This window comes from Panthera tigris, chromosome A3 (genome assembly GCF_018350195.1).
Source record: "Panthera tigris isolate Pti1 chromosome A3, P.tigris_Pti1_mat1.1, whole genome shotgun sequence".
Taxonomy (NCBI): Eukaryota; Metazoa; Chordata; class Mammalia; order Carnivora; family Felidae; genus Panthera; species Panthera tigris.
In genome coordinates this window covers 87199471-87226866 of record NC_056662.1, presented here as the reverse complement: position 1 = coordinate 87226866, position 27396 = coordinate 87199471, and the positions used below count along the sequence as shown (strand labels likewise).

At 51.7% G+C, this 27396-nt stretch overlaps 2 protein-coding genes across 7 annotated transcripts; one reads left to right on the top strand and one right to left on the bottom strand.

The window, feature by feature from the left end:
• The first annotated feature begins 11142 nt into the window (after nucleotides 1–11142).
• TEX261 (testis expressed 261) lies at nucleotides 11143–17971 on the top strand. Of its 2 annotated transcripts, none has more exons than XM_015538051.2 (6): nucleotides 11143–11366; nucleotides 13014–13093; nucleotides 14229–14382; nucleotides 16262–16329; nucleotides 17057–17159; nucleotides 17327–17971. In XM_015538051.2, the coding sequence occupies exons 1-6, from the start codon at nucleotides 11348–11350 to the stop codon at nucleotides 17440–17442; spliced, it is 540 nt and encodes a 179-aa protein (XP_015393537.1). In that variant the 5' UTR covers nucleotides 11143–11347; the 3' UTR covers nucleotides 17443–17971. The 2 variants fall into 2 exon arrangements, with proteins under 2 accessions (XP_015393537.1, XP_007083483.1); XM_007083421.2 differs by lacking the exon at nucleotides 11143–11366 and adding an exon at nucleotides 11923–12070.
• ANKRD53 (ankyrin repeat domain 53) lies at nucleotides 14367–26984 on the bottom strand. 5 transcript variants are annotated; one of them, XM_042981680.1, is made up of 7 exons: nucleotides 26294–26475; nucleotides 25839–26097; nucleotides 25307–25506; nucleotides 23857–24075; nucleotides 23332–23452; nucleotides 20929–21330; nucleotides 14367–14447 (listed from the first exon to the last, which is right to left on the bottom strand). In XM_042981680.1, the coding sequence occupies exons 1-7, from the start codon at nucleotides 26356–26358 to the stop codon at nucleotides 14439–14441; spliced, it is 1275 nt and encodes a 424-aa protein (XP_042837614.1). In that variant the 5' UTR covers nucleotides 26359–26475; the 3' UTR covers nucleotides 14367–14438. The 5 variants fall into 5 exon arrangements, with proteins under 5 accessions (XP_042837614.1, XP_042837610.1, XP_042837612.1 ...); XM_042981676.1 differs by lacking the exon at nucleotides 14367–14447 and having other exon boundaries at nucleotides 20574–21330; nucleotides 26294–26984; XM_042981678.1 differs by lacking the exon at nucleotides 14367–14447 and having other exon boundaries at nucleotides 20574–21330; nucleotides 25839–26043; nucleotides 26294–26983.
• Between the last annotated feature and the right edge of the window lie 412 nt (nucleotides 26985–27396).

The following is a 27396-nucleotide window of genomic DNA, read 5'->3' as shown; positions in this document are numbered from 1 at the left end:
AAAGTCTCTGCCCTCATGGGGCTTCCATTCTAGTGGGAGAGACAAAAAAGAAACAAATAAACATCTATGTGGAAGCACAGTAGTAAGTGCCACGGGGAAAGGTAAAACAGGAAATGGGGTGGGGGAGTTATTTGAGAGTGTGATCAGGGAGGGCCCCTCTGAAGAGGTGACCTTCACCTAAATGATGGTAGCCTGTTGAATATCAGGAGGAGGATGGCTGTAGACAGATGGCGGGCATCGGGGACAGAGCAAGAGGAGTTAGAATTCTACCACGCTGCCGGTGTGCATGGCGTGGACAGGAGGAAAAGGGAGATTCCACAGCTGTGGAGACATCTGATGGTCCAGACAGTGGGACAGCCCTCTGGGTAAAAATCTATTTGCCCAGCTCAGCTCTAAGGGGTAATTCTGACCCTCCCCCAAATCCAGTCCCAGGGTCGAGCACACAGAGACCTCTCTCCTTGTGTGGGTCCCGACTGTCCCCAGGCACAGTCCCCTCAGCTCTGCCAATCCAATTGTGCCCATATAGTGCCAGCCACAGGAAGCGATTGCCCAGGAAGAGAGAACAGGACCCTCCCAGCCCTAAAACCAGAGCCTGAAACTGGTCTCATCCTAGTGGCCAGAGGCAACTGGCGTGATGTGTAGGACCTGCTGGCAGGTCGGTGTGATGTGATGGCTGAGAGGCTGGAGGGGAACACTGGGGATCCAGCCCAGGCTCCCCTTCGGAGGTCTGGCATTGTGTAGCAACCAGGGTGGAAAAGAGGGAAGCTGGTGGCCTCTCCAGCCCTTGCTGTCTTGCCCAATCCCTCTTCACAAACAAGGCAGGATCCAGCTCCCAGCAAAGAGGCCAAGAGCCAGCTTCAGACTTTGCCTTCTATTGCCTAAACCCCACAGCCCTGGAACAGAGAGCCTCATTAGCTCAGGAGGGGAAGCTGAGCTGTGCCCTGCTCAGGAGACCTCCAGGAAAGGGCAGGTGAAAGAAAGGAAAGGGAGGTGGTTGGGTGGGAAACACTGCTATTGCCTTGCCAAACCAGCCAAAGCCTTCCTGCCACCGTGGAAGATTGACTTGTGTGTCCCAGGATGATGTCAGGCATGGAGCCTGTGTCCATGTGTCTCACTGGGAGCTGTGTCTGTGGGTCTACTTGTGCATGTGTGCTTTTGATATCTAGGTCAGTCTGGTACCTTTCTGATTGTTCACGTGTCTGTGAGTGAGTCCCATGTGCCTATATGTCTGCCTGTGGGCCCCTCTGTGGCCCCTGAACATGCAGGCTGTGTGGGGGCCTCTGTGTGTACATGCCTTTCTGGGCATGAGTGGGCGAGTTGTCTTGAGGTTTGTCACCTGTCAGCCTCTGAGGTCTGCACCACCCTGTTCCTTAGCCTGGCCCTGAGGCTCTGGGGAGAAGCTGCCTGCTCCACTCTTGTCAAGGCTGTAGACAGGGTGGCAAGAAGACTCGTAGTTCTTGGGAGATGTGATTCTGCTGCTGTTGACTGGCAGAGATTTGCACTTAGCTTTGCCTACATGTTGCCACCCACCCCACCCCCACTCCCGCTGCCACACAGCTAGGCAGACCAGTGGCATGCTGATTCTGGCCTCTTACTGGCCTCTGGCTATGGCTTCAGGCTCTCATCACTGTCGCTGCCCACGCTGAAGGAGTATGGAGGCTGGGGATGAGGAAAGGCAGACAGGCTGGCTGGGACAGCAGTTCATCCACTATGTTGGGCTCAGATTTCAGATTTGGGAGGAAATTAAGAGGTAATCTGGTCCTCTTCCCCAATTTAACCGGTTTAATCAGCTACAGTTGTGGCTCCGTGTGAGGGTGAGCCTGCTCCCTTCTAACCCCGCCCCTTTAGGACTCTCCCAAGGGTGGGCACCCCTCCCTGAAAATCTGACATGCAGAAGTGAGGGAAAGGGGCTTCTAGTGGCAACCAGTGCGTCCCTTCTGAGCACCCTCACGTGCCTGCCAGGGCTTGAACCAGGCTGCAGGTGGACAGACGTGGGTCTCACAGACTGGCTGGGCAGGCAAGGCGTCACCTCCTAGAAAGTTCACTCAGAAGCCCAGAAGTCACAGGGAGGCAGCAGATGAGACTGATGAGGACTGTGGACTCAGTTTAAACAGGAGGTCAGAGAAGAAAGGGGTTAGAGTGGCCTAGAACTCTCAGCAAGGCTTTTGTGGAGGAGGGATGCTGCCTGGGTCTTGAAAGACTGGTAGGAACTGACTGGACAGGCAGAGAGAAGGGGCAGGAAGAGCACTGTGAAGTAAGAAGGGTGAGTAGGAGAGTCTGTGCAGGGCAGGGGTCAGGATGAGTGGGATTCTTTAGGGTTCTAGAGCCATGGCTCAAAATGTCTCATGTGGGGGTTGGGAGTAGGGCCAGGAAAGCTCCAGAGAGCTGTCCTTGGCTGAGTAGGGATGAGAGGAGGATGAAGAAAGGCAGGCTGGGTAGGGCAGCTGAGAGGAGGAGGTGGGTATGAGTGCTCAGGACTCTTGTGACCCCACCGTCTCCTGTGCTCTCCTTTTCCCTAGGATAGAAGTTCCCATCCAGCTGCCCTGAGGAAACCCTGTGCAAACAGGAGACTTGCTGCCACCCAGGTCCCAGCCAGAGAGTCTGATTCCATCAGTCTGAGGTCATTACATTGTGTGACCAGGACCAAGAACCATTTGACTCAGTGTTGGACAAGGAGGGGGAAGGGTCAGTCCAGCTGGCCGTGAGATGGAAAGGGCCCAAACTTGGGGTCAGCACTTTTGAGCCCTGGGAACCTCTTCCCCTGGGACACTTAGAATTCTGGAGTTGCAAGAAACAGAAACTCAGTGGTGCCTCACAGAACCAAGGATAAGAAGGTAGCTGGGAAGGGAAGGGCCTGGAACTAGGGTCTGGAAGGCCCAGGCCATGCTCCACTGACTGTACCCTAGGAACATAACAGCCTGGGCCTTCTCATGGCGGCCTGGCTTCCTTTGTTGTCATCCACATGATAGGCCTGCAAGTTGACCCCTTAATGGCCAAGTGCCACACACCACACACAGGCTGGTCCTGCTTTCTCTTAGGCACCTTTCCAGTTCTGGGAGATAATGATGAGTTTGGCTAGCTTAGGTAAAGAGGATCAGGGGCACCTGGGTGGCTTGGTTGGTTGAGCGTCCAACTTCAGCTCAGGTCATGATCTCACGGCCCGTGGGTTCGAGCCCCGCATCGGGCTCTGTGCTGACCGCTCAGAGCCTGCAGCCTGTTTCGGATTCTGTGTCTCCCTCTCTCTCTGCCCCTCCCCTGTTCATGCTTTGTCTCTCTCTGTCTCAAAAATAAATAAAAACGTTGAAGAAGAAAAAAAAAATTAAAAAAAAAATCAGTTTGGCTAGCTTGGATCAAGGCTCTACCTCTCCAGGGGGTGCAGTATCACCCAGCAGAAATATGGCTGTAGGTGGGATAGATTTGCCCACCAGAAGCCTCTCTTCATGATAGGCTCCGTGCCAGGTGCTGGGGTATAAAAATGAGCACATATAGAAACGAGCAAGGCTGGAGTCTGCATCTGAGGCAAGAAAGCACGGAAAGAGAAGAAACCTCTCCTCTCTCTCTCTCTCTCTCTCTCTCGTCTGTGTGAGCAGAGAGGGGGCATGCCGAGGCAAGGAGGGCTCCCCAATGGGGCTTTACATTTACAGTGCCTGCCCCCGCCCCCCATGGCTGATAACAGAGAATTTTGTTTTGTTTTGAAAAGCAGGGCACCGTTGCTGCCCTAAACAAAATAGGGGTTCTGGCAGGAGGGGACAAGGCAAGGAGGAGGTCTGGCAGTAGCCTGCTCAGCCTACATGTGGCCATTCCCCTTTATTGTAAGCACCTGACTCAGACTACCTCAGGGCCACAAGGGAGGTGATGAAGTTTGTCAAAGTGGAGGAGAGTGTCACATATGAGACTGGCTGGAAGGAGAGGCCGTGCGGGAGTGTGTGCATGTGAAGCATCTGAAGAATGGGTATTCTGAGGCCAAGTATCCTGGGGAAAGGCGTCCGTGTGTGCCTAAGAACAAGCCTCAGGCCCAGACCACTTCTTCACCAAGAGACAAAAAGCCCACAGAGCTATGCTGGGCTTATCACCTCTTGTGAGAATGTCTTTCCCTGTTTCAGACTGGATGTGCGCCTCTTTGTTCTGCCCAAGCGGTGTGTCAATAGCCCTCGGGCACACCCCCAGCCTTCCTTATTTCAAAGTCCAGGGAGGAGTTGGGGCCTTCTGCTGTGGTAGGAGATGGCTGCACAGAAGTCAAATGCCCTGCCGGCTGCATCCGTTGTTGGGGGCACCCGCTGGCCATGAGGGACAGATGCTCACTGCTGAAACTGATCTTCTCTTTTCTATGTGAGTAAAGTGTTGTTCCATCCAGTGCTTGACTGTGATGTTTTCCTTGGTGAGTCCAACACCAAGATGGCAGTGGGCAGTGTTTGGATTTCTGGTCCTGGTGGCTCGCATTGTGATGACCTTGGCTACCCTCCTTGTAGTTGGAGTCCTCCCTTGGCACTGGTTCCTGCTGCACGGCGCTCTGCTCGACAGTATCTCAGTGGTTAAGCACGTGGGTAGCTCATGCCCGGAAGACTAGGGACTGGTCGCATCCCAGTTTGCCTGTGACTTTCCTGGTTAGCACTGGGTATATCAGCATGGTTGGTCGCCCAGCAGAGTGGGCTGGGGCTTACCAGCAGAGTGAACTTGATCAATTTGCTGACTTCTCTGTGCCTCAGATTCCTTGCCTGTAAAATGGGTATAAAAATAATACCTACTTTATAGAATTTTTGTGGGGGTTAAACAAGAGAGTTTGTGTAAAGGACATAGCTCAGTGCCTAGCACAAAGATATGTTCAACAAACATTAGCCATTAATAACAATATTATATTAGATATAGACTTTTTCTGGGTGGTCCCAAGGGAGAAAACTGGACCAATCTGCCCAGTAGAAGGAAAAATTTCCTTATAGACTGGGGATAGTGATTTGCTAAGGTGTTCAAATATAGGCTAATGTTTGGCCTGCTTTGTGAAGTGGATGGTAGAACTAGCCATCTCCTGGTCCTGAAAAACCTTAGTCCTGTGATATACTCATTTCATCCTTTTCCCTCCCCCCTTCCTCCCCCCCCCCCCCCCCCAAGGAGGGGAGCTAGCTTGTCAGAGAGAGCAGTTTCTTTTCTTCTAATCAGCAATTCCTGGTCTGGTAGACCACTCAGAGCTGCTTGAATAAAGATGGGGAGACATTCCAGCCATGATTCCAGTGATCTGTGTTATGCTAAAGACAGACACAAACGAATGGCTCTCTGCCGTCCTGGCCGATGGGGCTGCCTCCTTCCTTGGAGAGGAGCTCCCAGCCCTGGTTGGGCTTCCGTTAGCTGGCTGCTTCCCCACAACCCTGCTCAGGGGCTCTGCTGTGTGTGTGTGTGTGTGTGTGTGTGTGTGTGTGTGTGTGTGAGACACACACACACACACACACACACACACACACACACACACACACACAGAGAGACAGACAGACAGAGCCAGGGAGAGACAAGAGAGAGAGAAAGAGAGGTCAGCAAGGGTCTCATGTGATCTGTACGAAGTCCCAGACTGCTTCCCTTCCCCCACCTTATTCTTTCCTGTTATTCCCCAGCCTCACCCCCTCACCCTCACCTCCCACGTGGTCCTCTCAGGCCTAGTAGCTTAATGAAAGGCAATTAATAGAGCCCTTTGAGGACTTGTCATTAGAAGGCCCTTTAATTCAGCCACTTGAGTTGGGGCCCCAGGCATGTGACAGGGGTGCCAGGAACACCAGGGCAGCTGTTTGGGGTGGGGGAGGCAGAGCAGAGAAACAGGGTCAGGAGGCCTAGACTCCTGGGACATATAGATTATGGAACATAGCAGGGGTCATTGTTTTTCATTGTTTGTGGTTTGTTTCTTAACCAAATTTTGCTCTGGCTAAGCTGCAGCAAAACAAAGACCAGAGAGGTGAGATGTCAAACAATAAAGCCGCTGATTACACAGACCATCGTAGGAAAAATTTCCCCTAGGACATGGGCATCTTGGAGAGGGGATATCATTCAGTGACATTGTATGTTTGAGGGTACAGTGGGGGGCATAACTGTGCTTCCTTTGGGGCTGGGGTGCTGACAGGGAAAGGGGCAGGAAGGAGCTCCACAGGGGGAGAAGAAGATCAGAAAGGAAGAGGGGCTTGGGTCTCCAGGCCTGCCACCGTCTGTCTCTGACTTCACTGTGTCTCTCACACAACCAGGCCAGGCCTGGCAGGGGCAGCAGAGGCCCAGATGCCGATGTGGACTTTGTCTCCATCTGTGTGTAATGTATGTGTGTGTGTGTGTGTGTGTGTGTGTGTGTGTGTGTGTGTGTGTTCTCCTGGCGTGCCCTCCTGGCCCACACAGTTAACATTGGTGATAAGGCCTCCCACGGTCTCTCAAAACTCCTTCAATAGGCCTTGATCTAGCCCTGGCTTTGGTCCTCTGCAGATCCTCTGGCTGCCACTAGAGGGCAGCAGCCAAGACGCAGAACTGAAGCTGCACACTGCTGCCCTCCCCAGCCTTTTCCTTCCGAATCCTCCTGCTCTTCCCAGCCCCTGGGGATGTGCCGGCCCCAGCTGTGTGGGCCAGTGGGACCACAGAACCAGCTAAGTTCCCATCCCTGGCCTGGGGCTCAGGGAAGGTGTAAGGCTGTGAGAGTGTCAGAGTGAAGATGCAGGAAGGGATGGGAAGTGACCAGAACCCGGAGGTGTGTTCATCAGCTCCCATAAGGATAAAGGTAGAGGGAAAAGAGGAAGACCCAGAGGACCAGCAGGCTGCAGGGAGATAAAGCAGGATCCAGCCCACTAGCCAAATGGCAGATGGTGACAAGACGGGCAGAATCACTCTCACAACAAAGCAAGTGACTTTTAAGAGACCAGAAAAAACAGTGGCTCTGGAGCCAGACTGCCCAGATTCAAACCCCGCCTCTCCTAAGTACTAGCTGTGTGACCATAGACAAGGTGTCTATGACTCAGGTTTCTTCTCTGTGGAAAGGACATAATAGGAGCACTATCTCTTGTGCTAGATGTGAACATTAAATGGGTTTTAACATACAAATCATTTAGAACAGTGCCTGGCACAGAGTAAGAACACTATAAATGCTAGTAGTTAAGTGTTTTGAGGAAGAGATCCATATGATGTTGAAAGCTAATTTCCCCTAGAACATCCTCATGGCATGTATGGAAATTGGTCCCCACACGCACCAGCATTAAATGGTAACACATGAGTGTGTGAACTAGTAAAAGTTAAAGGATTGTGTGTAACATTGGAATAAGTGTATATACTTATTGTCAATATGTAAATCAACCAACTTCTGAATCTACAGACCCTTTCACTCTTGAGTCCCTTGAACTGAAGGTGGGAAGCCCTCCTCCTTCCTCCCAACCCTCCTTCAAGGGAGGCTGGGTTTGCTCTCCCCTGTGACCTCCTGCCTACTAAGCATGGTTCCTGAAGAGCCTCCCTGAGCCCTGTCCAGCCCTGTTGGGTCAGGTGGGGCAGACTGGAGCCAGTTCCTTGGGCTTGCTTCTCACTGCTCTCAGGAAATTATGGCTTCTGCTGTGGGAGGAAATGCCAGTGCTCAAGCCTTGGTTCCTGGGGCCAATTGGGCCCTAAGAGTGCGGGGAAGTGAAGGTGCCCAGCTCTGCAGCAACAACCACGCATCAGTCACCACAATGCGCTTTACTTTGTGGCCCTCAAATTCCCCTGATGTATAATTCTGGGAGGACTGGGGGAATACTTTTATATTCTTCTCCCTCCCAGGGAAGATAATATTTAGGAAAAATAAGAACAATTGATATTTTATTGTGCCTCTACTCACTGATGCATCTGTGTCTCAAATTCAAACTCCCAGGTGACCAGGCCACATGATCCAAGGTTAGGCATCTTCCCTGTAAGCCACTACACGGTGGCTTTTCTCACAAAGGGATGGGGTAAAAACAGGAAATCTGAGCCCTCCCAGAAGATCCAGCATACTATGAAAATTTTAATTTTAAACTTAATTTATGAATAGATAATGTGTTTACATATACTTACATAGTTTCATGTATTAAGAAGACAAAAAGACATACAGTGGAAAGGCTCTCTCTTACTCTTGAACCCCACCCTCTCTTCCTAGGAAGAAAGCAATGTTACCATTAAAAAAATTTTTTTTTAATATTTATTCATTTTTGAGAGAGGGAGAGAGAGAAAGATAGAGAGAGAGTGGGGGAGGGGCAGAGAGAGAGGGAGACACAGAATCCGAAGCAGGCTTCAGGCTCTGAGCCGTCAGCACAGAGCCCGACGCGGGGCTTGAACTCACGAACCACGAGATCATGACCTGAGCCACAGTCGGACACTTAACCGACTGAGCCACCCAGGCACCTCATAATGTTACCATTTTTTTTAATGTTATCATTTTGTAATGTATCCTTTCAGAAATGTTTTATGTAAAGAAATACCTAAATAAAGAATACCTAGATTGTTTTTCCCCAGTCTTTTACTTTATTCAAAAGGGGGATCCTCTAACATGGGTACATAAAGAATATCCTCATTTTTGTTGTTCGTTTCTACTCTTTTCTTTTTTATTAAAGTATGGGTGACACTCAATGTTCCATCAGTTTCAGGCATATAACATCGTGATTTCAGGAGTCTATACACTATGCTCTGCTCACCGTAAGTGTAGCTACCATCTGTCACCATACAACGCTATTACAATACCATTGACTGTATTCCCTCTGCTGTACCTTTCATCCCCGTGACTTATTCCATCCTCATTTGTTTTTATGGCTTTACTCTATGATGTATCAAAAGGTACTTTATCCAATTTCCTATTAATAAACTTTCGTTTTCAGTGTTTGCCCATGCTGCAACAAAGAGGCTTATAAACAGGCACACAGCCCTTTAAGCTCCCACTGCCCCTTATACATATTCCTCAGTAATTCTTTTTTTAAAATTAAAAAAATGTTTATTTATCTTTGAGAGAGAGAGAGAGAGAGACAGCAGGGGAGGGGCAGAGAGAGAGGGAGACACAGAATTGGAAGCAGGCTCCAGGCTCCCAGGTGTCAGCAGAGAGTCCAACTGTGGGGCTTGAACTCATGAACCGTGAGATCATCACCTGAGCCGAACACTTAACTGACTGAGCCACCCAGGCCCCCCTTCTCAGGAATTCTTAAGCAGGGGTTTGGGACACCTTAGAAGTCAACAGTGGACGTAGAATTCAGGGAGATCAACTCCAGAACCCTGGAAAATTGGAAGGAAAAAAAATTCCATCTTCTTTGCACTAATAACCTCTAACTGAAACTAAACATTTCCCTCCATGGTGAATAAAGGCAACAGACTCATAGTACTTGTTAGTAATATCCATAACTCTCTCACATGATTGAAGGTATTTTGAAACATCATTTACGTTCATTCATACTTTGTCATTGTGGTAATAAAGGAAAACTGTTTCTCTACTCACAACCCTTATGACACCAAACATGTGGGCTTTTCCCCTCACATCAACCAATTTTCCAACAACCTGTACACAGACTCGGTGTCCTATAATTTTATTCAATTCTGATACTAACCACACGGAGTTGGTGTGAGATTTTGTAAGTTTAAGGGCTCAGTCCCACAAGACTGCCCTCAAGTCAGATGCCAGTTACAGTCACGGGTCTCCAGGGGACCTACGCTTCTGTCCAACTTGGCTACAAAGTAGGGGGTTCCCACACCACCTTCCTCAGGTTGGGTAATTTGCTAGACAAAACTTGGAAATGACAACTCAAAGGTAATTGGCTGACAAAACTCTGAAACATTTACTTACATTTACCAGTTTATTACAAAGGATATTATAAAGATACAGATGAACAGCCAGGTTAAGAAGCACATAGGGCAAGGTCTGGAAGGGTCCCCAGCTCAGGAGCGTCTGTCTCTGTGCAGCTGGGGTGTGCCATCCTCCAAGCATGGGGATGTATTCACCAACGTCTGAACCCCACAGTATTGGGATTTTTAGGGAGGCTTCATCACAGAGGCGTGACTGATTATTAACTCAATCTCTAGCCCCTCTCACCTCTGTGGAGGATGGGGGATGGGACCAAAAGTTCCAAGCTTCTAATCATGGCTTGGGCTTTCTGGTGACCAGCCCTATCCTATCCAGGAGCCTACCAAGACTCTCCTCTTTAGGACAAAAGATGCTCTTCTCACCCAGGAAATTCCAAGGGATTTAGGAGCCCTGTTGTAAGATACTCCTATCACCTCTACCACTTAAGAAATTACAGGGTTTTAGGAGGGCTGTGTCAGGAACTGGGGGCAGAGACCAAATTATATATATTTCTTATTACGTCACAGATAGTTATTAAATTTTCCATTAGATCTGGTTATGCTATGCATCAATAAAGGAACATATGTTACTATATCACATATTTGGCTTTCTATAAAATATTTTGATATCTGCATTTCAATATAATTTCTTTGTTGTGATAGTATGTATTTTTCATTGTGGTAAATATACATAACATAAAATTGACCATTTTATTCATTTTAAGCATACAGTTACATTAAGTACATTCAGCGGCATTAAGTACATTCACAATGTCGTGCAACCGTCACCACGATCCACCTCCAGAACTTTTTCATCTTCCTCAACCGAAGCTCTGTACCCATTAGATAATAACTCCTCTTTACTCTCTTTCCCCTCCTCTGGCAACTGCCATGAATTTGAGTACTCTAGATACCTCAGATAAGTGAACTCATACAATGTTTGCCCTTTTGTGTCTGGCTTGTTTCACTTAGCATTATGCCTTAAAGGCTCATCCATGTCTTTTTAAGGCTGAATAATATTGCGTTGCATACATAAAACACATTTTGTTTATCCATTTACTTGTTGCTGAACATTTGGGATGTTTCCACCTTTTGACTATTAAGAATAATGCTGTGAACATTGGTGTATACATAACTCTTTTGAGTCATTGCTTTCAATATTTCGGGGTATATACCCAGGAGTGTAATTGATGGACCATATAGTAATTCTATATTTAATTTTTGATTAATGTTTAATTTTGTATTTACGTTTATGCATGTAAAGGTTATTCTGAGAGGAGTAGCATGGCCGAATCCCGCACACTTTAGTTTGCATGCCTGTCTTGGCCACTAGATGGAGAACTTCTTAACAAGGGCTGCCCTGCTCCTTCCTCCCCCTCGGTAACTCACTCCATGGTAGATAGTAAATGCATTCGGCTGCAACTGGGCGCCTTGCGTGCCAGCCACTGGCGGTGTGCAGGCGATACAAAGGTGAAGAAAGTACCCTAAAGGAACTCAGCCTAAAGGGAGAGTTACGCCTGAAGATGACTGATTTAAAGGCGCCCCAACTTCTGCCTGTGCCGCTTCCTAGATGTATGACCTGAGGCAAGGTAACCTTCCTTGGCCCCAGCTTCCCTATCCATAAAATGATCTACGTCATCCAATCAACTTCCATTACGAAAATGCAGCGTAGCCTTTAATCACAGTGCCTGGCACGCGTTAGGCAAGCAACAATTGTGTCCCGGTTACCTGCGGTAGCGAGATAAAGTGCTGTAGGCAAACCTGCCTAGAGGCTTCTGGTCGGTGCTTGTTTGGGGAGCGGTCAGGCGGCCCTCTCGCGCCCTGGACCCCTCCACGCTGGAAGCGGGAGAGCCCAGGGAGCACACCGAAGGCTGTCCCTCCGGCAGGCGCCGCTTCCCGGCTCCCCGGGACAGTCCTGCCTCCGCGAGCTGCGTCACCGGCCGTGCGTTGCCGGCCGTCCCCTCGGTGCAGTCCCGGGGATGCAGCTCCCCGAGAGCTGTGCTATACGCGGCCGCGGCGGTTGGTCCTCCGCGCCGGCGGGCGGCGCTAGGCCGGATTCGGCAGGGGGCTACGCCCCGACCGGGCTTCTCTCGGCGGCGGCGTACGGTCGTCCCGCCGTCCGCGGGGCGGGGACGCGGCGACGGTGGCGGCGGCTCCGTGTCGCCGGAGCCGAAGCGCGCAGGCCCGTCCTGGCGGTCGGGGGGCGGGTGGGGCGGGGGCGCCATGTGGTTCATGTACGTGCTGAGCTGGCTGTCGCTCTTCATCCAGGTGGCCTTCATCACGCTGGCCGTCGGTGAGAGTGCGCGACCCGGATCCGCGCGGGCTCCCATCCGGCATCTGTGCTGGCGGGGGATCGCATCTCGAGGGTGGTCGCTTCACGGGTCGCCGGAGCCACCCGGGGGACTTCTGTCCGGTGCTCCCGGCCCTCGCATCTCTCTCCTTCCTCGTCCCGTCAGGTCTTGCCCTCTCTTGCTGAACCCAGCAGTCCTCGGGACCGCGGGTCCTTCCCGGTGTCACAAAATGCACCCCGGCGCTGCCTGGGAGTGGCTAACTCCATTGCCCCTTGCCCGAGCTCGCGCACTGCCAGCCGCTGCGGGGACGTCCCACCCTCGCGGGCGTACGGAGCTGAACTTTTCCAGGCTTATCGCCGCTCTTTCGCCTCCGGCCCTTTGTACTGCCTACTCTCTCGGAGTTTGACACGCTTTCTCTTTCCATCCGGCTGGTTCCTACTCTTGGTCCCAGCTGAGATGTCATCTCCTCAAGGAAGCTCTCCTTATGGGGTTTGGTGGTGCCCTCTGCTTTCTCGGAAGTAGGGCTTATCACACTGGGATCATCTGATTCCTCTGCCTACTACCTACCTACCCACGCTGGGTCAAGGAAGGGACCTTGTCTGTCTTATTCTGTACTCTCATTACTCAGCCCCGCACCTGGCCCGTGCCGGGTGCCCACAGATATTTATTGAATGAATGAATGAACTTGTCCTTTATGAACCAGAGGTTAGCATTGTGCTGAGGCGTCAAATACAGGTTTCCATTCAGTTTTATGAAGTCTCCTTAGTTGCCCTGACGGTTTTGCTTTGTCAGGGGAGGACACCACATGGCATGTTTGGTTTTTCCTAACGTGCTGGAGTTCATGAAGGGTCAGTGGGGACCAGCTGCAGAGAGAGGAACGACCAGGATGGTGAAGTGACTCTGGCTAATGTTCTCCCCGCTTGTTCCTCTTCTTAACCCCCTCAGCTGCCGGACTCTATTACCTGGCAGAACTGATAGAAGAATACACAGTGGCCACCAGCAGGATCATAAAATACATGATCTGGGTAAGTGGCAGATTTCCCAGGATTTCCCCTCTTTTGCCCTGCCTCCAAAGGAGGAAGTGGGGAGAGTTTGGCATGGATGATGAGACCTGTGTCCCTGCTGTTTCCTGAGGGTGCCACCCCTATCCCCTCGACTTGCACCTGGGCTCCTAAGTGTGCTGTCTGGAACAGGTGTTCCCTCACCTCCTTCCCCAAGTGGCATTGCTTCACTCAGTTCCTTCAGGTGACAGCTGAGTGCCATCTCTGTTGACAGCACCACAGCCTGGCCTTTGCTTGGTTGTTTCCCATTGTGTGTAGCCCCTTGCTCTGCTCATGGCATTTAGAACTAAGAAGGACCTAAGGACAGTTTTGAGTACTTGAGTTGGAGTACTCATTGCCCTCTTTCTGATTGGGTCAAGTGGCTTGTCCTAAGAGAGAGAAGCCTGCCCAAGCCCTGCCCTCCGGAGCTTTCATGGAAGGCTTCTGTTCCTGAGGACACAATCCTTGCCATTGATGTCAAAGCTACCAGAGTGCCTGCTGGTGCGGTCAGATTCTTGCCGGCTGCAGGAAGGGCCGGGGATGGGGCATATGTTTGGACGGGAGAAGCCCAGTGCCGCTCAAGTCACCTGGTGTCAACAGCCACTCTGGGCACGGCTTGGGGTGGAGGGTTAGTAGTGGAGACAAGACCATAGCTCTCAGCTCTGGGTTCAGGGGCCTGGTTTGTGGGTGTTGCTATAGGAATTATAGCTTCATTCCGCCAACTGCCATTTGTTAAGTGCTGACAGCTATAAGTCCTTCAGAACAGTGTTTTTTCAAACTGCAGGTGTCGTTCATTATTGGGTTGTGTAATCAATTCAGTAGGTCATGATCAGCATTTTAAGGAAAACAGAAAAGACTAGAATTGAAATTTGAACTTTGATCTGTAAACTGTTTTCTTTTCCTTTATGGTGGGTTGCCGTCAACTTTTTGAGAATGGCGTGAAAAGACGCTGCCCTTTGGGAGCTGAGAGACAAGTTGGGGAGGCCAGACCTGTGACTGTGAAACAGGAGGAGACTGAAGCATATGAACCTAGTGTTCCCCGGAGTGGGCTGGGGGTTAGTGAGACCAAGAAGGCTGCCTGGAAGAGGCTCCCTGCACTGTGTACCTCTGGTTGTTTCAGTTCTCCACGGCTGTGCTGATTGGCCTCTACGTTTTTGAACGCTTCCCCACCTTCATGATTGGCGTGGGCCTCTTCACCAACCTCGTCTACTTTGGCCTCCTCCAGACCTTCCCCTTCATCATGCTGACCTCGCCTAACTTCATCCTTTCGTGCGGTGAGAGGGGGCAGAGTTGGGGAGGCAGTTGAGGTGGTCGCATGTGCCCAGCTCAGTCAGGTGCACTGTGGGGATATAGAGAAAAGAGGCAAAACCACTGAGGTCCTCCAGGAGGCCAGGCTGATGGGGAACTTGGGGTGCTCACACTTGAGGAGCCTAGAGTGAACCTTGGCTCTAGTGACTAGAATTTGGGGGGATGGGGTGGTAGGGGTGGGATACTCAGACAGGGAGGGCTTTCCCAGGGAGGTAAATTTGAGAAGGGAGAAAAGGTGAGTTTGATGCATAGTCATGGCTCCTAAGAAACCACTTAGCCAGGAAAAGCCCAGGGCCCCACCCTGGCAAGGCAGGTAGCTCGCCAGCTAGTCGTCTGCCCCGAAGTCTTAATACAAGGGTCTGTGGGTCCCCCTGCAGGCACCTGCCTTGGGGTAGACAGATGTGTTTGGAGGACCCTGACTTTTCTGGTTTTGACCTGGCACTACTTTCTGGTCCTGAGAGTCATTTCTCCTCTCTGGCCTTAGCTTCTCAATCTGTTTAAAGATGATGGACTCCAGTGACACACGGTAGGCGATTATAGATATTCCCGGAAAAGATTCCGGGAAGTGTTTGGTTACCAGGATTGCCTTTTCTCCCATTAAACATTACTGGTCATCTAGCCTTTGGTCAGGATATGAGATGTAATTGGGGGTTTCTTAGAGCCACTTTACTATTTCCAGTGGGATAATCTGGAAAGAGAATATTATCCACAAGGAGGGCATAGCATTAAAGCAAGGACTGGCCTCTTCCCTGAGCACCTTGGTTTGATTCCACCAGAGGATGTGTTCAGTGGAGGTTGGTGTGGGGAGTCTGGAGACCAGACCCCTCCTGCATCTTCCCAGGGGATAGAACCCTCCCCATCCCCCCACAGCAGCAGGCCCTCTTGGCTTCCCTTTGTCATTCCCCCAACCTGCCCTTTAGATGCCCGAGAGAGTTCGTCTGAAGATTTGTGGGCATTAGGCACCATCTGTCTTCCAGTTTCCCCTCATTTCTAGAGTATGGCTAGGTATGGTGGAGCTCTCCCTTAGAAAGGGAGACACCAGAGAGGAGGAAAGAGAAGCAAGACATGGCACTGGGCTGTGAGGTGTTTGTGCGGGGCGTTCAGTTTGAGGCTGCGCTTTGTTCTGGTGCCCGCCCTTCACCTCACTGTGTGAACAGGCAGGGATGCCTGTCTCTGAGCAGCCCGTCCCCGGGATCTACACGTCACCTCTCCCTCCATGAATGTGGGTGTACACTAAGGAGGTGGGTGTCAGTCCAGAACATACTAGTTTAGACCAGGGAGCCCTACCCTGGGACAGAACGAGGAAGGACCCCTTCCCCCAGAATCTGGAGGATCCCTAAAAGTGTGCCTAGCAAACTGTGCCCTTTTATTCCTGAGGAGAGAGAGCCTTTTTATTTGAGGCCCTCTCCCTGCTGCCCAGTTCAGAGTAGAATCTGTTGGCAGTATGTTTGGTACCTGCACACCCATGATTTCCTGCACCCACGCCCATGGGAGAGCACTCTTCAGGACTCACGTCCACTTAAAACCAGGTTGATTGTCACAGTGCTTTGAATTATGTAACATTAAAGTCTCATTTGTAAACCATTCAAAGAGCTTTCTTAATGCCTTCTAATTTTGCTCATAAATGCCTTCTGCAGTGGGCAGGCAGGAGCTAGTGCTCCCATTTTAACAGATGGAAAACTGAGTTCTGGAGGGTGGTGTGCTTGGCTTATAGCCATACTGTGAGATGGGTGTAAAATCAGGACTGAGACTCAGGGCTCCCCACTCCCAGGGGCGTTTTGAAGGTTAAAAGTCTAGCTTTATGTTATTCTCCCCAAACTGACTGACTCTTCATTCCCTCAACAGGGCTAGTGGTGGTGAATCACTACCTAGCGTTTCAGTTTTTTGCAGAGGAATATTATCCTTTCTCAGAGGTAAGAAGTGTTCAGTACGTCGAACTATTAGGGCCAGGGGAAGTAAAGGGGACTTGCATTATTTGCTTTGTGAACTTAGCTATGATTTGAAACAGTCTATTTAGGGATAACACATTTAAAAAAAAATAATACTGATGATTTTAGAAAGCAGTGTGGATGAGGAGCAGGGAACCCTTTGGCAGAGGTGGGGAGGACACTGCTCTCCCACGGGAAGTCCTTTGGTTCTCCCAGGATCACCTGAGGTCAGGATGGGGCAGGGGGGTGGCCTTGTCTGATGCACATCTCACGGGGCTGGGCAGGTTGCAGTCCTGAAGCCCGGCTCCTCCCAGTGGCCTGCCAAGACTTTCTCCTCTCTGGGTCCCTCCACACCCTGCTGCTGCAGTTCAGACCCTTGGGAAGAACAGGGTCACTGTTTTGGGGAATATGGGTCAGCCATGGTTTTGCCCTCCATCTGCCTCCTTTAGTTCAGAGGAATTGCTTGTCCTAGTGACCAGGATTTGGGGATTGTGGTCACACTCAGTCATCCTCAGCCTTCACCTTTCCCCACTGAATTATCTCCGTGTCTGAGGTTGTCGTGTCTCTGCTTCCTGGGCCCTGGCCTCCTTCAGAGATCAGGTGTGGGGCCTTCTGTGCACCCTTGAGCGCCTCTGTAAGATACACGGTGACCATGTCCGGCCCACCCTTGGCACCTACGGGGCACCCTCTTTTCAGTGTCTCTTGTTGCCAGGTCCTGGCCTATTTCACTTTCTGTCTGTGGATAATCCCGTTTGCGTTCTTTGTGTCGCTGTCGGCTGGGGAAAACATCCTGCCCTCCACCATGCAGCCAGGAGGTGAGAAGGGGTTTGTCAGGGGTCATGGTGGGATGACACCAGGAAGACCTGGATCTACACGGGGAGCCAGAGCCCAGCCCTGTGAGGGAGACACTTGGGCTCCAGGTGGGGAGAGCCGTGTTCACATTTAGACACACACACTCATCTCCCTGCCTATGTCTCCACAGATGACGTGGTCTCCAATTACTTCACCAAAGGCAAGCGGGGCAAACGCTTAGGGATCCTGGTTGTCTTCTCCTTCATCAAAGAGGCCATTCTACCCAGTCGTCAGAAGATATACTGAACCCCTTGGGGAGGGGATGTGGGAGCAAGATCAGGAGAGTCAGGCCCCTGGGCCTCTGCACTAGGTGGGGGCCGTGAGCCTGGAAGGCACCTTCCCCCAGCCCTGGCCCTCGTTCCCTTGACTCTCCCTGAAGCCCTCGTCCCCACCTTCCTCGAGGGGCTCAGCTTGGCTCAGATCTGACGTTGCTAGAGGGCGTGACCTCAGAGGGCACTGGGGGAATGGCAGAGCCTGCTTAGCCAGGAGGCCATGGTCCACCTGGTTATGCGGAAGCTGAGCTCCCTGTGACCCTCCTGCCGGCTTCTGTGGTGGGTCAGGAGGTTCTGGCTCAGCCTGGGCAGGTGGAGCAGGGGCTGTGAAGCTGGAGAGCAAATAGGGATAAGTTCTCTGGGCAGATGGCCATGGGGAGGGGCCATGGCTTGGCACTTCCAAGAGAAATCGTTTTTGCTGTTGAACTGTGATTTCTGTCCAAGTGCTGATTCCCATTTGAATAAAGATTCTAGGTGGCACTGTTTGCCTTAATACCCTGAAAGTTCATCTCCCTTTCTTCCTATTGCTCTTCTGCCCTGGACTGGACGGGCTTTTCTGTTCCAGTGGCTCCTTTTCTGGGTTTGGGTCTTGCTCTCTCGAAGGGACTGCTGTCATGGCCTTTTGTGGGAAATGAGCAGCGATGAGGAGCTGAGGAGCTGAGCCAGATCAGGGGAGTTGGGTGGAGGCGGCCTTTCTCATGCCCCCTCCCTTTTCTTCCATCTCTTCTTTACCTGCGGCTCCATGGCTGTCACAACTGGGTACAGAGAGGCACAGTTTGGGACTGGGTTGGATTTTCAGAATATCTGCAATATCCTACTTGCAAGTCTTCCCCTGGGGAAAAGGAGTGGTTTCTGGCCGAATTCTGTCTCAGGCCTGAGGAGAAACAAAATAGAAATTGGCTTCCAGGCAGCCTGGGTTACAGCCTAATTTTTAAGAACTGGGACTGAGGGGAGAAATGGTTTGTCACTCTAAGAGCACACGAGGGCTGGCCCTCTCTTCTGTGTGCTCTTGGCTCCTGAGGAGATGACCTCAGTCTTGTAAGAAGGCAGGCCAGATCCTGGCACAGACCAGCATATGCTGACTTTGCACTCCAGCTACAGTGCCTTGCAAGTACTTAGCCGTACACGTTGGCGTGCAGCCCCCACGAGAGCCGTTCCTAGCCACGTCCTCTACCTCAGAGCGAGGCTGGCGGGTGCGGAGATGGACAGTGCACCTGTAGTACCTTTAAGCCGGGGAAGGGGTCTGTGCTTGAAATTTTCTATATCCTGCCTCAAGTCCCACCACAGCCCCGCATCTCCTGACGTTAGTGTTTCCTGTTCTCTTAAAAATACCAGCCTGCCCCTTTGCCTGAGAGGAGTAGCACATTTTGGTTTTTTCTTGGTGGGGAGGAGATGGCCGGGCCTTTTTGTCCTATGCAGACAAGGGAGGACAAGGTGGAAGACGCAGGAGGCCGATACCATCTTCACTGTGGGTCAGCAGCTGGCCCTGCTCTCCCTTGCCATCCACTTCTTTGTTCCTCACCATGATGATATGGCTTCTCGCCTGGGGGTTGCCGGTGGCCTTGTGCTAAGTCCTCTCATATCCTACTGGATCTCTGCAGCATCTGACAGGGCTGACCACCCCCAGCTCCTTGAGTTGCACTTTACTGGCATTCCTCTGGCTGGTTTTCCTCCTACCTCTGGCTCTTCCTTTCAGTTTCCTGCACAGGCCTCTCCATTTGCCCCCCACACATGGGGTTTCTCAGGGTTCTGTTGTGGGCTCCCTGGAGGAGCCCATCCATGCTGATGGCTTCAAGGACTCTTTGCCAAGGAATTGAGAGTTGACCTCCAGCCCCGATGTCCCTCCTGGTCTTCTGAACCATAGTTCTGCCTTTGGGTGCACAGACAACTCTCATGGGCCAGAGGGCACTTGTTGCTGTCCTCTGTAAACCTGCCTCTTTTGGGTACCTGCTGTGGCCCCAAGACCTCTCAGGAGCCAGACCAGAAACCGGCTTTCTAGCCCTGCTTGCTTTTTCGGCCCCTCCCCACCCCCATCCAGTCTCTAAAAACTGTTAAATTTACTTTCCTAACATCTCGATTCAAGCCACTGCCACTGTCATCAACTTATACCTGGATTATTGTGACAGCCTCCTTCTGCTTCTCTGTCCCACAGCCAGAGTTGTCTTTAAAATGTATAGTTGATCAGGTCACTCCCTGGCCTATAACCTTTCATGGCTCCCTACTGCTCTCAGGATAAAGTCCAGACCCCTTAGCATGGCTTGTGAGACTTGTGATACCTGATTACTGCTCGCCTCTGGTCTCATCACTTGCCACCTTGCACCATGTGCTCCAGCCTCCTGTATTCAGAGATGCCACTTTGATTCCCCTTTCTTCTGCTCACCTGGGTACCTTCTCAACTTAGGTTTCATTACCTCTGAGCTCTGTCCCCTCTCCCCCCCAGCACACCACACAAATTCACTCTAGGCTTACTTGCCTGCTTACTGGTCTATTTCCCCACCAGACTGTAAGCTCCTTGAGGGCAGGGACTGTCCTTCAGTTTTTGTATCAACAGTGCCTGGCTTGGTGCCTGGTACATAGAAAGCACTCAATAAATGTTTGTTTAATGAAGGATTTGTAGTGATGTGTACAGGGGATAGCAGGGGATCCAGGATAGCTACCTGGAGGAAGTGCAAGTGCTTCTATAATCTCGAACTGAATCCACATGTCCTCCCTCCTTTCCCCCAAGATATGCTGCTTGTGCCTCCCTGATCTACAGAAACCTTGAGGGACTTAATCTGAACAAGAGGCAGAATTTTCCAGCGGTCCCTCATCCTGGAAGCCTTGTTCCTGGTGGGCTGAGAGGGAGGGGAGGTATTGGGGACACCCAAGTGTCACTTTTACAATGCTAGGGCCCAGGATAGAGACTGATACCCACTCTGAGGCCTTTGCCCTAACTTAAATCTCCTGGGGGGGAGGGGGTCCAAGAAATTGCTTTGTGGAGAAGGGAGACCTGGGATATAGGCTTTTGTTGAGAGAAGCTCAGATCTTTGTGCTGGAGAGTGGGAAGCCTGTGGGCACTTTTCTCCCTGTCCTCCATCCACACCACGAATCACATCTCAGCCTTCGTTGGGCTGCCTCAGGTAGAGAGCCTACCAAAATAAGTTTATGGGGGACTTTTCAGGTAGGGTCGAGTGGGGAGCCTTTGATGGGCTTGCACAGCTGCCAGGAAGGCTTCATCAAATGTCTCACGCAGGTTCATGGCCAGAGTGTCAGTCCAGAATTTGTTATCACCCAAGTGCCGCTTCTGGGGCACATCCTTCATGCTGACAGAGCAAAAGCCCTGGGGCACTTTCATCCTGTATGGCCGCACCGAAGGGTACAGCTCTTGGACCATCACCTGGAAAGGCAGCTGGGGCACAGGTGCCACCTGGTTGCCGGCCACTGTGCACAGTTTGGCACTACCGTGCCTGTCGGACCTCACCTTGAGGAAGCTGCGGAAGTCATGCTCTGAGCTGGGGTCTGGATGCACACCCAGGCGGATGCCCTGCGTGTAGCCGATCTGGGTGGTGGGTGATCTGGCAGGATTGTTGCTAACATTCCATGACTTGGGCCGCCTGACCATGGGCTGCATGTAGATGGGCATGTGTGTCCTCAAGGGCTGCAGCTTGGGCCGCGGTGTCTCTCGCAGGCGCGCCTCTGGGGAGGGGTAGAAGCTCTTGGGAGGCCTCAGTCCCTGGTACTTGGTGGCCTTGGAGAGGGCCATAGCCTGGCGTGGGGTACAAGGCTCTCGCTTGGCGGTCCGGATCAGGGATTGGCCTCGGAGCAGCTGCTTGCAGTGGAGCCACTTCTTGAAATTAGCTTCTCTCAGAATTTGGTGCTCTTTCTGCAACATCAGAGGGTACAAGATAGTCGTGGAGGGCTGCCCCCTCCCCGCTTCTGTGGAAGGGGGCCCTGTGGCTATAGCCGTCGAAAACCTCAGGTGTCATTGGCCACCCATCATACAGTGCTGCCCCAGGGGAAACCTAAGTCTGATGAGAGGAACTCCTGCCTTATGGGAGCCCTTGTTCTGACAGGGAGACAACTATTACCCTATGGGAGCCCCTGGGCTGATGGGGCAGATAGACGCTCTCCCATAGAGGAGACCTCCAATCTGACACAGCCTCTGCCCTAGGTTTCCAGAGTGAGTGGGAGATACAGTCCCTGCCCTATGGGGAACCTCAAGTCTCATGGGGGAGACAAGCCTCCACTCCCAAAGAAGCCCCCAGTCTGGTAGTGGAGATCTGTCCTGCCCTAAGAGAACCTCTGGTTTGATGGGGGGAAAGGCAAATCCTTGACTCTGGAAGGAGAAAGAAAGGTTTGGAAGGTCTGGAACCAGGGGAGTCGATCTGGGCAGGTTTCTTGAAGTGGTAGGCTTTGTATGTCAGGGTATATAGTTGGCTGGCTCTTTGCACCGGGTGGTGATGACTCAGCCTACCTCTCTGTTTCTGCCTCTACTGGAACTGAACCTTCAACTTGTCACAGAACTGCCCCCTTTCCACACCCTTGTTTCAGTGTCTCACTTCCCAGATTGTTGCTAAACAATCAAGTGGTATGGAGATTGACCCAGCTTGGGAGATAGGCTCTGATTAGGCTAAGCCAATCATAATAATTCCATCAACCTTGCCCCAGACCCAGGTCAGCCAGCACATGGCTTTCCTTTACCTCTAGGGATTGGAGCAAGAATGGACATATGATCCAATGAGGCCAGTAAGAGATAAGGGGAGAGCTGCAAGGGGCTTCTGGGAAAGTTTAGAGTCATGGGAATGGATGAGCTTTGCCTCCTCTGGGCACATGGGACTGGGTGACACTAACAACAGAAGAGGGTAGGGTTGAGATAGCTGGAGAAAAATGCAGCTGGAACCAAGCTGGAGTACTGGATTTTGCCAGGCCTGATGCCCTCCCCACTTATGGATTCACTTAGGATTCCCAGGATCTTCTTTTTGGTGTTTTGGGACTCGTATCCTATATAATGACACCTGCTTACAAGCCTTTAGCTACTTCCCCATTCTTCCCCAGCCCAGGTCCATGATAGATCTGAGCCCCTGCCAAGTCTCTAGTTTGTCAATCTCCGACTAACATCTGATCGCCTACTCTCAGCATATACCACATTCTCCTGTACCTCTATGCCTGTCCACAGGGCTGTCTGTTCCTTCTGTTTGGTTACCCCTTCCCTTCTTCTTATGGCCAACTGCTGCCCATCTTTAAAGATCCTCTTAAGCATTATCTCTCTGGCATCTTCCTGGACCCTTCCTCCTCTGTGGGAATATAACCCACTTCCTTTACTAGACCCTAAGCTTCTTGAGTGAGGGGACCACATCTCATTTATCTTTGGAGCCTCAGGGTCCAGCAGGTTCCTAGCAGAGAGTACAGTGTGTTGGAAAGGATGGATATTTTTAAGATTTTATTTTTAAGTAATCTCTACAATCAATGTGGGGCTTGAATTCACAACCCTGAGATCAAGAGTCACATGCTCCACTGATTGAGCCAGCCAGGTGCCCCAAAGGATGGGTCTGTTTAATCAATGTGAATCCCAGTATACGCAGGGAATGGGTCTCATTAGAGGTTTTCCTCCTAATCCAGAAGGAGGCAATGCACTAGGGAGGGGTGCCATAAATTCTTGCTAATTTAAGCTGTATTTGCTTTCTAACACAAAACAAGACTTTTGATGTAAAGGAGTGGCTTTTAAGGGTGGAATTTCAGAGGATGGGGAGAGGGAGGCTTTTTCTGGGTGGGATTGCTACCAGCCACTCTTCTAAATAACTGTGCATGTGAGTGCACTTGTCCTCTGCTCACATGCTTGGATAGCAGTGGCTGCTGGGCACCCCTGTCCACCCCTCCCCCTTACTTGATACTCAGTCAGGTAGTCCTGTTCCATGAGGGCCAGCTGGTCCTTGAGCGTCTTCAATTTCCCCATCTCACAAGCAAAGTCCTTCTTGTCCCGTTTCCACATGGCATCCTTCAAGAACCTGGTGCCAAGGTGGGGGTGTGTGTCATCCTTCTGATGACTGAGCTTTAACCAAGGCTGGGAAGACTGGCTGCTGAAGGCCTGATATAGGTGAGAGGAGCCACCAGAGACACATTCCTCCACTGCTCAAGGCCCCTCTGACTAACTACTGTCATTTAAGGTGAGAGAGGAAAGTGTCTGATGGTCTGATCACCACCCTCCTGCTGAGGACCCAGGGCCTCTGGGCAAGGAAGGGTAATGCTAAACCCAAAGGAGTGAGGCCCTGCGGAAAGCCCTGGGAATAATATCCTGGGCAGGAGTCTCCTCAGCAGACCTCTCTCCCAGCCCGGACCCCCCTCTCAAAAGTTCTTAGGTGAGGGCCCCAGGGGAAGGGCGGCAGGCTGTGGGTGGTTCTCACTCTCTCACCTGGCACAGTCGCGGTGATTCCATATTTTGCAGTAGTCGATGGGTTTGCAGCCCATGGCATCTCGGGCATGGACATCGGCCCCATTTTGCACCAGGACCTTCACACATTTCAGCAGGCCCTGGCAGGCCGCCAGGTGGAGGGGTGTGGAGCCATTGCATGTCTGACTGTAGAGGGCCCCACCAGGGGGGAAGAGGGCAGAGAGGAGGGACAAAGGGCATCTGCCCATCAGAGAGGTGGGCAAACTGGCTTCCAGACTTGCTCTGCCACCAGCCCCACTGGGTGACTCTGGCACATCCCTTCTCCTCTCTAAGCTTCAGTTTCCTCAACTGTGGAAGGAGGGTTTGGACTAAGTGAAATGATAAAAGTCTGATTATACGGAAATGCAACTGTTAAGAACTGCTGGAAGAAGAGCTGGGTTGGCTGGAGCTTAGAGGCACTAACCTTACTGGTTCGTAAGTCAGTCAGCCCTCCTGTACCTACCCCTGCCTGGCCATGACGCACAAGGCCTGAATGACCTGAGCCCTGCCTCCACCTCAACCTCATCTTTTGACCTTGTCCCACTCTTTGCCAACATGTGATCTTTGCGCATCATATTCCCTCTACCTGGGACACTTTTCCCTGGTTCTTTGCATGGCTGGCTTGCTCCCAGTTTTCAGGCTGCAATTTAAATGTCATGTCCTTAGAGGTGACTTCCCCTTCCAAGATGGATCCTCTCCCTGCCTCTTTTACTCACCACCTCATCACCCTGTTTATTTCTTGTAACCACTCACTACATTGTCATTTTGATCATTTATTATTAGTTAACTTCCTGTCTGCTCCTGTACTAGTATATCAGCTTCATAAGAGCAGGGACCGTTTCTATGTCTTCACTGCTCTATTCCTCAACTCTGGCTTGGCGCTCTGTGTATATGAATGAGTGCAGTCCCTCATATGCCATCCATGCCCTTTTCATGTACTTCCTCCATTATCACAATAGTCTCATGTCATCCTCTCAAATTTCAGTTGAAAACACTGAGGAAATAGTTCCCAAACTTTGCTGCAAATTAGAAATACTTGGGGATCTTTTAGGCTTTCCAAGGCCCAGACCACACCCCATACCGATTTCAACCTTTGATTGAAACACAGGCACTGGTATTTGTGAAGCTCCACAGGTGACTCTAGTGTACTGACAAGCTGGGGAACCAGAGCACTGAGGCTAAGGGTCGAGTGGCTTCCCTGAGGTCTTTCCGTTTGCTAGCAGATGGCAAAGCTGGGATGTGAACTAGGCCTGTCCTCTCCCAGAGCCTGATCTCCTTACCACACTATGTGGGCTCGTTGGCTGCATTATGTGGGACCCAATCCTTGTCACCCCATAGCCCTCTCCCTGTCCTGCATGGATCTGCCTACCTGGAAGTGGGGTTCCTATCTGCCCATGCTCCAAGACACTTTCTGGACACAGGCTGGACTCACGTGTTGAGGGCCGCCCCTTGCTTAAGCAGGTAGTGAATGCAGGGGAGGATCATGGTCTTGTTGTCCTTGTGGATGGCCAGGTGCAGGGGTGTCTGGCCATTGTTGGTGGGCAGGTCCACGGGAAACTTGTACTCCTCTACCAAGACCTTCAGGCATGCAAGCTTGCCACTCTGGGCTGCGAAGTGGATGGCAGTGAAACCCTGTGGAGACCAGAGGAGGACAGGAGAAGACTGAGCAGGGCTCACGACCTAACCTAGAGAGCGATTCCTTAGGATTACCCATCCCTCTTCCCTGACCCCCAGGGATCCCTTGCTCACACTCCTTTCCCACCCCCCAGCCCCATATGTGCGCACCCTTGCTGGCCGCCCCCAAATGGCTCTCCCACAGTAGCAAGGTGAATTAGGACAATCTACACAGAAAAGGACATCTGCGGATGCTGCACAGGCACATCTTTGCCAGGGAACAAGTATGTCAGGAGATTTTTGTGAGTGCAGAGGACTTCAGGTCTTGCCCCCAAGCTCCAAGGCCTCACCTTGTCATCTGCCGGGATTTCCTCACGGTGCCGACTCAGACAGAACCGCAACCATTCCAGGTTGCCCAGCGCCGCCGCGTACAACTCGTAGTAGCTCCCTATGGCCCTCTTGTCCCACTCATCCGGGTTAGAGTTGTAGCGCAAGTGGAGGGTTGGAAGCGAGGAGGTGAGTGAGAAAGCGGAGTCCCGGTCTGGGCCGGAGGCCCTGCAGAGGGGACGTGCGTGACGGCGAGGGCTGTCACTGAGCACCGGGGTGTTTCTGGAGGCCAGGCCAGGGTTCGCTGGTCAGCAGGGCAATGAGGAAGCCACTGTCCCCGGGCACCTCTCCGGAGGCAAGCCCGAACCCCAGCCCGGCTCTCGGGCTCTTCGGGCTCCTGCACAAGGCCCCCACCCCAACTGGGCCCTGCCCCTCCTGGGAGGCCCTGCAGCCCGGGACCACCTCATCCCCGGCTCACCTGGGCTGCTTGGGCGACGAACCACCCCAGGAGACCTTGTGGGAGAACTTCTTCGCTGGCGGCATGGCGACACTTGTTTGCGGGGACTGCCCCCGCCCGCGCCACCCTCCCGAGGGTGTTCGAACTTGCGCTCTGGGCAGCGCCCCTCCTCCGAGGAGCCGCACCACCTCGCGGCTTAGTAACCGCCGGCTCCCGGGCGGCGGCGAAGACCCGTTAGCGTCCCTGGCTATCTCGGCCGGGCAGGCGGTCTTCAGGAGATCCTGCCGCGGGATCCCCGCCGCCCCGCGCGCCTTGGAAACAGCATCAACCACACACAAACCAGAAGACACAGAGGTTTTGTTTCTGATTTTAAAATTAATAAGTGCTGATTGTAAAAACAGAGAAAAAGATGACGAGAAAATCAGAATCCAACCACCCACAGAAACCACAGTCTGTTACCATACGTATGTACATATCATATAGATATTTTTTTGGACTTCTTTTCGTTTAGCGTTTTATCATGAACTGGCCCCCACTGTCATGCCACGTACTAAACGTACATTATGACGCAACCGCAACCCAGCATCATAATGGACATGCTATGATTTCACATGTGCATTGGAAAACAAAATGATTCATCTTGGTTGTTTCCTTAGGATGGATTCCTGGAAGTAGAATTACTAGGTAAAAAGGAATGAACATTCTTAAAGGGTTGGTATGTGTTTCCAAACTGCCCGCCGGGCAAGGTTTCATATTCATTTACACTTCATTTTTTTTTTTTAATGTTTATTTGTTTTTGAGAGAGAGAGAGCGCACGCGTGCATGAGCATGAGCAGGGGAGGGGCAGAGGGAGAGGGAGACACAGAATCTGAAGCAGGCTCCAGGCTCCAAGCTGTCAGCACAGAGTCGGACCCAGGCTGGAACCCACACCAGCCCCCACGCAAGAGACCTGAGCCGAGATCACTTAACCAACTGAGACTCGCAGGCCCCTCTTCATTCATACTTCTACCTGCAGTCATGCAGGCTCACTGCACATCACCTGTGTGACTTTGGATGAGTTACTTGACCTCTGTGTCTTAGTTTCTGCACTGGCAAAATGGGAATAATACTACCTTCCAAACAAG